General features: G+C 37.0%; 1 protein-coding gene and 1 long non-coding RNA gene across 2 annotated transcripts; one reads left to right on the top strand and one right to left on the bottom strand.

Moving 5' to 3' along the window:
* Positions 1-4,763: 4,763 nt before the first annotated feature.
* LOC137408856 (uncharacterized) lies at positions 4,764-5,772 on the top strand. Its single transcript, XR_010980152.1, has 3 exons — positions 4,764-5,078; positions 5,386-5,560; positions 5,666-5,772. It is a non-coding gene; the product is annotated as an uncharacterized lncRNA (long non-coding RNA).
* Positions 5,773-10,894: 5,122 nt separating this feature from the next.
* LOC137408141 (uncharacterized) lies at positions 10,895-11,479 on the bottom strand. The gene has a single exon (XM_068094530.1). The coding sequence runs from the start codon at positions 11,477-11,479 to the stop codon at positions 10,895-10,897; it is 585 nt and encodes a 194-aa protein (XP_067950631.1).
* Between the last annotated feature and the right edge of the window lie 415 nt (positions 11,480-11,894).

Genomic DNA, 11,894 nt, shown 5'->3' with positions numbered 1-11,894 from the left:
ATAGTGATTGAATCATCATATTAATATAAACATCGTTCTTGATATTCAATGACAATGAAATAATGGCTATCGCGGTGAATGAACAAGGTCTTCGGTTTGATCATAAAAATAATTAGTTTTGCTTACCTAGCAATAGTTGTAAATGGTTCAGAATGGTTGAACTTATAATGGTCAACACGATCAGTTACTGTTTTTATTTGTTGAGGTGATAAAACTACTAATTAACTGAGGTTAGTAGCTCAGGCACACAGCTCATGCTACTAGTTTGGGCCGCTATTACTAAGCTTTCTGGCGGACTATGACGTTTAATTTCAATTATCCAATCACAGTCTGTGAAATTCCTTGTCACAATGACAACAGTGATCGACTTGTTTATTATGCCTCCGCCATTTGATGAGTATGTAATTTAAACAAGAAAGTCTATAACTAACGACATTACAGAGTGCCACGTTCAAACATGCAATACATAAATATTGAAGAATCTTTTGCACACATCATATTGCACAAGTTGAGAAAAGTAATAGAATTTATTTCTATGACAGATAGGGTTGTCCTACTCTCTGACTATAACCCATCAAATACCTTGATAAATATGCATTGGGAAGCCGAGATATATCTCTACCAGTTGATATATATTGCTTGCAACAAACATGTGATGATATTATAGCCTAAGGCCATGTGCCTAGCCTGTCTTGACAAGCTGTTGTTTTTGCGTAGTTGTCTCACCGTCAAGCGGCGAGCAACAACAGCTTGTCACAAGACGTACTGCACCTGATGCATCAGGTGCACTCATTGAGAGTTGTCCTCTTCCGTCTATGTGGTTAAAGCATCAGACTTGTAAGGCCGGCGGCATACTTTCGGCACATTAGCATGGCTTGACCTCTTAAAATGTTGTGGCATTAGCGATCGTAGTTGTATGAGAGAGATATTGCGAGCCACAGATCCCAAAATCAAACGAGCTTACTTTGACGATTCGATATGCGAGTAAGGTTCTGGGTTACATAACATTTGTAATTACATGTGGCTTGCGCGTTAGACGGAAATTATCGATGGTTAGTTAGGAAAGTCGTCAGCTGGCTCTACCAGTGTCGTATAGGGAGAGTTACATCATTTTCGAGAGTTCCAAACAAACTTGCTTTGCTATACATGTATGAAGTTCTGTTGAAAATTAAGGTGCCGAATCAGAAACACGACTTATACACAGTCGAATCACCATTTTTTAGCCTTTTTATATACCACAAAGATCGTCAGAATTTTTTGATTTTTTCATGTATAACATGAAGAACTTATATGTGGTTAGTTAGATTTACACCAGGCTAAACGCAAAATTCCGTTTATCTGACAGCATGGAGTTATTTCGATCTTTTCCCCTTAATTTTTTATCATTTGAAATCTAATTGTGTTTTCTTGGTCTTGGTCAATCGAACCCTAAGACCTCGATCCCTGAGGGAAAAAAAGGCCATCATGTACGTATCAAGATCTAGTTCAAATGTTTTCAATAAAAGTCAAGTAATATTCGAAGTAAGTAAAATCATGACTATAAAAAGTGCGTTAAAAATTTCCTCGTAGGTCGCGAGAAGTTCTCGGTAAAAAACTGTTATGATAAAATGTTTTGCTGGCTGGAACAGCCCTAGGTACGTCATTGGATACCGATCTGGTATGATGTGAGTGTGTGTCATTGTGTATATTGTTAAAATTATTGATTAAAGACTCATGCACACTGCTGGAGAGAATTTTTATAAGTAAAACCATTCGAGCCGACTTCCGTCTGTTCTTAAGCAATTCCAACCCTAATTTGTCTCTGGCCATAATTATGCTTTCCACCCCTTTAAGATCCGCAATAAAACGCACAGCGCGCCTCTGGACATTTTCCAGTTGTGTTTCATGTTTTATGAGGTATGGATCCCATACCTCACAAGCGAATTCCAAAACGGGCCTGCACAGACTAAGATATGCAATTTTTTTGACGTTTCTGGGTGCTCCGTGTAATACTCTCCTCAACATCCCTAACCTTTGATATGCTCTAGAGGTAATGTCATCTATGTGTATGTCCCATTTAAAGTCATTAGAGACATTCACTCCCAAGTATTTTAAAGATTCCACAATCTCCAAGTGTACGCCATAAAGGGTATACGATAAATTAACTTGGTTGATTGGTGGCTTCCAGCCAAACAAATTTACCTGGCATTTTTTAACATTAAACTCCATTTTCCATGTGTTAGCCCATCGCTCAAGAGATAAAAGATCTTGCTGAAATAAAAGCGTATCACTAAGCGTTGTAATTGGACAGTATAAGAGAGCATCATCAGCAAAAAAGCTTATAGAAGAATGTTGAAGAGAACTTCCAATATCATTAACATAAACTAAAAACAGTGAAGGGCCCAAAACAGAACCCTGGGGGACTCCGGATGTAACTGCCAAAAAGCTTGACCTACTTCCTTGGATAACCACTCTCTGAAATCGATCAAACAAAAAATTTTCTATCCATTTGATTATTGACTTGTCAATTGTAGTACGAAGCAATTTATCAATTAACAGACCATGGGAGACTTTATCAAAAGCCTTGGAAAAATCCAAGACTGCTGCATGTACTGATGTTTCATTATCAACAGCCGCCATTATTTCATTTGATGTAGAAACAAGCTGAGTAGCACAGGAGAGTCCTCTCCTGAACCCATGTTGGTCAGGGCTTAAAAACTCCTCAAGTATTGGGCCTATATTGCTAAGAATAATATGCTCCAAAAGTTTGCATGATATACATGTTAAAGACACCGGTCTAAAATTTCCAGGGAGCTCTTTGTTCCTTTTTTTAAAAATTGGTACAATATTTGCAGTTTTCCAGATGTCTGGCAAAACTCCAGTATCCAAAGAGTATTGATAATTAGTGTTAAAATTTCAGCGGTATTATTTATATCAATACTAAGATCGTTTTTTGTCAAGCCATCTGGGCCCGAAGCTTTGCCATCTTTAAGACCTTTCAACATTACTATGACACCATCATTAGAAACAACTATCTGTCTTTTTGCTACCCCATCACTATAAAAAGTAGACCTGTGGTCTGTTTTTGAAAATACGCTTTGGAAAAATGTGTTAAAAATCTCAGCTGTCTCTGAGCAAGACTTGTCCTTAAAAGCTAACGTACCGCTACCACCACTCCGGCCACAGTTTCTTCGGTGAAAAGAATAAAAAGGCTTACTGTCCCCCTTGCTTAGCGGTTCAAAAAGAGTTCTAATATAATGCTCATGTTCCATTTTTCTGAAAACCTTTTTGTTTGTTCGTCTGAGTATCTTGTACTCTTCAAGGTCCTCTAGCAAGCCCGATCTTTTAGCTTTGTTATACATCTTTTTTTGTTGCGTAACAGCTGTTTTGGCCTCTTTATTAAACCACATAGGCTCATTTGGTTTCGAATTTTTGATCTGGTATTTGGGAACAAACCTTTCAATTGCCATCTGTAAATCACTCTGAAAACAGTTCCAAATCACATTTATATTTGCATTATCCCTAATTAGATCTTTTACTTTCACCAGTGTATTATCCAGATGTTTTATGACAGCTGGGGTATTAGCCTTTTTGTACAAATTTAAAAACTTTTTTGAGGTAGTAAGATGGCTTTGGACTGACTGGAGCTGTAACTCCACCATGAAATGGTCACTCAGGCCAGGCTCAACAATATTCAGATTGTCAACCAGCTTCTCATTATTAGTAAGAACAAGGTCCAAGATATTTCCTCTAACGTGAGTCGGCTGTGTCACCAATTGGTGGAGCCCATAAAACAAAACTAAGTTTAAAAAACATTTGTGTACTTCTCTTTGATTTGAACCGGGCCTAACGGCCATATGCTCCCAATCTACATCTGGAAAATTAAAATCTCCAACTATCATCACAAAGTCACCAGCAAACTTCTTGAATATAAAATCTAACAAATCACTCAAAGGAACGATCGAGTCTTTTACCATGATAGGTGGAATATATACGCAAAGTATAATTAATCTAGAATTATTATGTGAGTCCAGTTCTACTTGGACACAAACGGCTTCCACTGGGAAAATCTCGAAATCAATACTGAAATATTGGTGAGGCAATGAGGGCTCAACCGCAATCAAAACTTTACCCCCGTGTATACTTCTATCCTTTCTATAAATTGTTTTGTTTGATGAGAATATAATTTCATCATTTGTAAATGTACTATCAATTTGCGTCTCCGTGAGACAAAGTATATTAAATTGATAAGAAAGGATATGCAGTTCGTTTAACTTGCCCTTAATGGATCTAGCATTTGCCAGCACCAAATTTAGATGTTTGTTTGCACAATTTTCTTTTTTACTATCTTGTATGTGTTTTCGGGATTTTCTTCTCGAGTCTTCATCAATGTCTTGTATAATTGAAAATCCTCGGCCCTTTCCTCCTTGGTCATGTCAAGCTTAGCAAAAAGACCCCCCTTTTTAAGACCATTTATCCTCCTGACTATCTCCCATTTTTCCTCCTTGGAGGTAGTGCTTATTTTGATAGGCCTAGGCTTACTATTTTCGTGTTGACTCTGATCAGCGCCCGAAGTTACCTTAGGTCTACCGAGTCGGTACATGTTTTTCTGATCTATGCATTTTGATAGATGACAGTCTTTGAGAAGATTTTGCAATTCCTCAACTGTTTCCTCCTTGGTCTTAAATTCTCTGATACCAAAAATTATGAGTTTTAAGCAGCATCTTCGTCATAATGGTTAATTGTTGGGCTGTGAGATACTCAAGGCAGATCAGAGTTAGGCTTACAGGTTTTCAGTTCTCAAAAGATCCTAAAAGAAGGAATGCATGGATTGTTATAGTGGGCAGGTAAGATTCACGTTGTTTTTAGTGTTTGTATAGATTTAGATATTACTATTAATTTAATGTTTAACTGATTAGTAGGAAAGCTAAAGATGGTTGTAGACTATTATTCACAGCCATGGCTGGCCTATGTGAACAGAGTAATTTTTTATTATTTTATTTAAACAGTGTCGATGTGAAAATTACAGGTTGGATTATGGAAGTAGCAAAAGGAATCCAAAACTTCTGCGGCAAACTGTTTCTTCTAAACTTTGTGAGGTTAGCCAAAATATAATATAAAACTATCTTGTTATACGTATATCGGTTTTTAAACCATGTTGGTATTCTTATTGTCATTGTAATTATTGCTGTTAGTTGTTAGAATACATTTTATAATTATCATATATGCTATTCATAAGTTTAGTTGTTTGTATAGTACCACTATTGTTTTTTGTCATGTTTTTTTATTGGTATATTACCAAAGTTTTCTTATCTGTTGTATTGCTTTGCATTTGTGTTATTATTGAAGTTAATAAAATAGCATATAGTATTTTGCATATTGCATTTACAAGCTTCCTTTATTCAGGCTGCGAGTATGGATGAGAGGGGTCGACAGTGTTGCCTTGTGTTGGATGAGATGGAGATTACTGAAGCCCTTGAGTATGATGCTAGCAACAGCTCCGTAATAGGAGGAGTGACATTACCTGGCCATAGTGGCCTTGCTAGTCATAGTTTAGTGGTTATATTTGGAGGTTGGTGAGGTTAGTTTCTTGTTGATTGCATTTATTACTTTCTTTTTTGTGTCTGCAGTTTTACCACTAATATTACATGTACTTTGAATCCAAGTGTTGGCTGTATCTTTGCAGGAATTACTGAAATATGGAAACAAATTATCGCATTCCATCTCACTGGTGAATCTATTTCCGGGACAGTTTAGTTTCTCTTATTATTGATGTCATAACACATGCAAGCGATATTGGTCTGAAAGTTGTTGCTGTTACTTCAGACACGGGGTCAAGCATTCAAGCGATTTGGAAGATTGATATTGATATGCCATTTATATTGAATATTGATATGCCACGTCAACTGCCCACTTGTCATCCTATATTGCAGAAATTAGTGAGGAAGTTTGTGAATGTTAGACTTCATATTTTATGTCAAAAACATACCTCCACCTCACAGTCAGTGTAGTTTGGTAGCAAAAGCATGGCCATGTGAACATTAGCTCAGAATATTCATCAGTTGTTGACATCAGTGTTGTTGAAATTTGATGCTTTCTGTATTTTTACGGTACTCATTCTTGTTGACTAGTATAATATGTATATATGTTATAAACATGTGTAAGTCAGCCATTGCACACAAAATACTACTTTGGCGTACCTTATTATAGTACTAGTACTGTAACAGCTTAGCTTCTTTGACTTGTTTATTCGAAGTTAATAATTTGTTATTGCAACATTACTATGGAAGATTTTTTATGTAGTTTAATATGCCCTTTTAGTATTCAGTTTTATTATAGAAAGCTGTTCAATTTTTATGTTGTACTTCATACTTCTTGCACGTTTAATTAAAATCATTGTCCGTAATAAATTTGCGGTTGGCCATTAATTTGCATAAAACAAGCCTGTTTATAATTTTTATGAACAATAAATTGGCAAGTGATGGTATTATAAATATAATTATCATTGTGAATACATTAAATTGTTTGTTTGGCCGCCCAAAGTTGTGAAATTGCAAGTGCACACAATTTAGCTAAAACATTCTAGTGCAGATAATAGGAGTTATTTACTATGAAGCTCGAGCGCTAATAATTAGTAAAATGTAGTTGGAAATTCCAAGTGAATGAGTTTAGACTGCAATTCTCAGTACTCAGCCGCCGAAAATTACTAAAAAGTTGGGGGGGGTTCAGCCACACTAGTAAATACGGGCCTGCTACCACTACCACTGACCAATAGAGCCAGCTGACGACTTTCCTAACTAACCATCGATAATTTCCGTCTAACGCGCAAGCCACATGTAATTACAAATGTTATGTAACCCAGAACCTTACTCGCATATCGAATCGTCAAAGTAAGCCCGTTTGATTTTGGGATCTGTGGCTCGCAATATCTCTCTCATACAACTACGATCGCTAATGCCACAACATTTTAAGAGGTCAAGCCATGCTAATGTGCCGAAAGTATGCCGCCGGCCTTACAAGTCTGATGCTTTAACCACATAGACGGAAGAGGACAACTCTCAATGAGTGCACCTGATGCATCAGGTGCAGTACGTCTTGTGACAAGCTGTTGTTGCTCGCCGCTCGACGGGGAGACAACTACGCAAAAACAACAGCTTGTCAAGACAGGCTACCATGTGCCGTGCTTAGCAAATTGTTGGTGCTTTCAATTTAAATTTTAAGGTGCATTTTCATTTTATAGCTATGTTTAACGATGTTGCTTAATGCACTCATTGACATGTTTGTTACAGTTTGCAGCTAACACTAGCTTTTTATAATTATACGGTAAAAGAGGAGTTATGAAGGTCGATCAGTTGTAAGCTGTGTTAAGATAACTGCAAGCATTCTATCAAATAATATATAATAATATTCATCTGCAAATTTTATGTTGCATAATGATAATCTATCAAATACTACAGATTTATATTCAAGAACAAGCTACATAAACCAACCATACTTATAATACTACTATAGTACAATCAGAAATGAAAATTAACAATTTTGAAACAAAAGTATTTGCATCGCTTGCTTGGCCAGTTGCATTCTGTTTGTTGCTTTCGATGGTACGAACATCTTCTGGCTATTGTGGCTTTTACCTGGTTTCTGTGGCTTCAACACCTTCCACATGGGTTTTCGACCTCAAATATTCTTCTGCACCGCGGGACTAGTCGATATTTGTGTCCAAACAATCTTTTGCACAAATGTTGAACTTTTGCTGCATCGCTAATCACAACTTTTAGCCTAAAAGTAGTGGTTCATATGCCATCGTATATCTAAACTGTCTTTTCGCATACATGGACGCCGAAGTATCAAGTTCGCGTCAAAAAATCAACTTCTACTAGCCTGATACCGTTACTAATGTCTATACAGTGTTGATTTCAAAATTTTGATAAAAACATGAACACCTTCAGAGTTGGAAAACAAATTTCGATATGAACATAAACAATGAAAGAATTAATTTTCATCGATGTAACTGAGTCATTATTACCACCATTTTGGGGACGCTTTTCGACTGATCAATTGCTATTATGGGTTCGAAAAGATCAAAGAATGTCGAAGAGGCATTCATATGTAAGTGGCGTTCAAATAGAGGTTTTACGGTGTATTAAACGAGTGGAAAAACAGTGGGCACAGCTTATACACTCTGTATAGCTGTAACGGAAAAACAGTCTTCAAAGCTCGGGTCTAGCCTATACATGTTGTCAGCTTATAGACAATATTTTCCATAATTAAACAAGTATTGAAACCAGAATCTTTATAGTTATCTTCAGTTGTTATTACTACAAAATTGTGTTTTAACTTTAAAGCTGGCCAGCAAGATACACAATGAGGCTGGATTTCAACAACAAAATCTAATAATAAACGCAACAATAAACCTAGTTGTTATGTGAATTATTGCACAGCAGGTATGTAAGAAATTTCATGCACTATAAAGGTTAAACCTTTGCAGCAAATATTTAATTCAAAAGTAATTGATTCCATGTATTCTAAATTATTAATTACTAATTAATTAAATTATTAATTACTACAGTAATTGCTTCAATGTTTCCGATGTCAGTAGGTTTGGTCAGGAGGATCAGCCAATGTACCCATCTCCAAAATGTTGCAGTTGTTAGTCATGTTCACATCGGTTCAATCAAACTGAAAAACTGAACAGAGGCTTGTCATTCAATAGAACACAGGCATGCAATTTATTTTTGACCACAAAGCTGCGTATATTTTACCACAACTAGATGAGTAAATAACTCAATGTACAACAGATGCAAATACGCATAGAAAAAGACACTCCCTATACAATTTTTACATAACCAAATAAGAGTATACGAGTGTACCAAGTACAGTTGAACATGTACAGCTGTATGTCCTATAATGAAATGGTTTCTATCAAGTATGAGTCTTTACATGACTTCTTAAGCCCGGTTCCCATATACACCGCAAAGCACCGGCGACAGCACCGCAGGCTATTGCGGTAAAATGGGAACCTACACGCCGCGGATCGCAGTGCACCGCCGGTGGATGCCGGCGGTCAACGCAAGAGTTTGCGCGTGTTCAAATTTCGCAGAGTCGCAGGCAAAATCTGACCCAAAATGCATTGTACAGGTGAAGGTCATTCCTTTCAACACGGCGTAGCAAAGAGACAAGCAAGGCTAATGCTTATGAGGAATGTCAATTGATATCGTTGGTTCAGAAGTACCCAGCCTTATTGGACAGACAAGGTGAATGTAAATTATTATAATAGTATGTTGATTAATTTATCGTAGTGGTAGAAAGTAATTTATTAGTATGTATTTATGAAACTACTTAAATTGGTGATATAGCTTTCAGCATCACTAAATAACTTGGTGCGATAAATAAATTTAACTCTTTTTAAAATAATTATTCGTTTGAGTATACATTGGTTAGTTTTATTTCAATAGTTTATTTATTTTAACCATTCTAGCGATGGATGCACAAAATATTCGATGGAATATCTGGGAGTGCCAAATTTACTGATGTAGTATGCGCTCACACGTAGATATATATATATATACTATAATAATGCACTATAATAATACTGCTATGTATTATTAATAAAAAATACTTGTATGTGTTATTATATATAACTGCATTTTAAGCTGCTTATATATGTATATACATTCTATGGTGTATGTATGTAGAAGTATTTGCTGAATATGTGTGTATAGTATGAGACATTTTTGTGACTTGAATTTATTATTGCAGACCAGTTCTACTAAAGGCCAAATAACAAGGCAAATGCCTGGCAAGAAATAGCAGCACAGTTGCCTATGAGCGCGCAGGAGTGTGAAGTGAAGTTTAGAAACTTCAGGACAAGGTTCTCAAAAGACTTAAAAGACAGAAGAGGTAATTGAGTGTTGTGGACTAGCATGCTTTCTTTAACTTGAACATTTTCAATATTGTTTTTAAAACTAAATATCAACCAGCTGAATTTTAAATCTCTCTAGGTGCTTCTGGATGTGGAGCAGCAGATGTGGGGCCACCAAAGCCAGAGTTTGAGGTGGCAAGATTTTTCATAACCTACATCAAACACCGAGAGCCGAAATCAAACTCAGCTGTAAAAGTCAAGGCTGTTGCTGATTTATTGACAACAGAGTCTGCTGACCCCTTATCACTTGACCCTTTGACGACAGACCCTTTGACGAAAGACCATTCGACGACAGACCCTTCGACGACAGAGTCGCCCTCGTCCAACAGCAGTATTTTTTTCACCAACCCAAGCCAGGAAAAGACCCTGGCAAAAAGCTACAGACAGCCAAGAGGTAATATAAACTATTTGACAGAGCCTTTTGTGTTAGTTCTTCACAACTGCTCACAGAATACTTTTTTAGTCTTTTCTAGCTAACAAATATTAATCAGATGAGCAATTTATTTACCCGATTGATCGGGCTATACTTGCTGCAATACAAGAACAACAGCAGAACGACAGGGATGAGGACATGCTCTTCTGCATGGCACTAGTTCCGAAGCTGCGGAAATGAAAAGGGCTCACAAAATCAAAATGTCATCTGGACATATTGACACTTGTTGCCAATGCAGAGATAAATGCTGATAAAGCATCAACCACACAACAATGAACCGCTACATCAATCATTTGCCTCTCCACTTGATATGCAATTTTGTAATAAGTATTTATGGTATCACAATATTTATTTACATATATATCATATTTATCGATATACATGTATATTATTTATGTATTTTGGTGTCATAATGAAAAGAAAATAATAATTACATTACTATACTTTACATCATAAAAAATATAATAACTACATATATAATAAGTTGCTTAGTCAAGCTTTTTCCCGCAACTATTTACATATTCCACTTGCCAGCTCAGGCTGCCTTCAGCGCTGTTGAACTAATTTTTAAACTGCTCCCTTACAAGTTTTGCATTGGTTGTGTAATTAGGGCCAGCTATGCAAACTAGGTTGACTAGTGTGGTCTGTTTCACTTCTTTCCAGTCTCCCGGGACTACATCGCCAATGCTATCATAACTGTCAACAAACCCGGTCGGTATGTAGGTGGCATTGTTCGTTAAGCCTAAGTAATTGTGCAGGCAAACGCAAGCCTGCACAATTTTGTCGACTGTTTCTATTGCTGCCCTGATTGGCCTGCGGAAAATCCGCCAGCGAGCGGACATAATGCCAAAAGAGTTTTCGATGGTGCGCCTCGACGCTGACAGACGGTAATTATACACCTTCTGGTCTTGTGTGAAGTTTCTACCTGGATATGGCTTCTTCAGCCACGATTTCAGTGGAAGTATGTCATCACCTACTAGTGTGTATGGTAGCAATGTTCCATTCACCGATTTTGCTGAAGGGAGGTCGTGGTTCGCATCATTGAAGCCGTTGAAAAATGATGACTGGATAAAAATGGCGGCGTCGTTATCTCTCCCAAAACTGCCAATGCTCACATATGTGAACAGATCATTGGCATCACACATCGCCAGCAAAATAGTACTATGGAAATGTTTGCAATTGTAATACAATGATCCACCACATTTAGAGGAATCTATCATAACGTGTTTTCCATCTATCGCCCCCCAACACATTAGGGAAGTGCCACTTCTCTGTGAATTGTTCACCGATGGTGGCCCTATCTTCCTTGGTCTTTGGCGTACAGAGGTAGGTTGAATAAAGACCATCCCATATGGCTCGGCAAACTTCTTTGATAAATTTGCACACAGTGCTACGTCCAATTCGAAAATTGAATGACTGCGACTGTTGTGAATCACCTGTAAAAGAATTTGCAGCAGTAAGTTTTATGTTGACGACCCAACAGATATACATGATATATTATCAATAGTGCTGATTGCTTCGGTAATAAAATCTGTTCACATAAAAAACAAAGCAATACAT

This window comes from Watersipora subatra, chromosome 11, assembly GCF_963576615.1.
Source record: "Watersipora subatra chromosome 11, tzWatSuba1.1, whole genome shotgun sequence".
Classification (NCBI taxonomy): domain Eukaryota; kingdom Metazoa; phylum Bryozoa; class Gymnolaemata; order Cheilostomatida; family Watersiporidae; genus Watersipora; species Watersipora subatra.
The sequence above is the reverse complement of the archived record's forward strand: the minus strand, read 5'-3'. Positions and strand labels throughout refer to the sequence as shown.

Coding starts and splice junctions, on each gene's coding strand:
- LOC137408141 (XM_068094530.1), bottom strand. CDS start 11,479: ATGTGTGATGCCAATGATCTGTTCACATATGTGAGCATTGGCAGTTTT.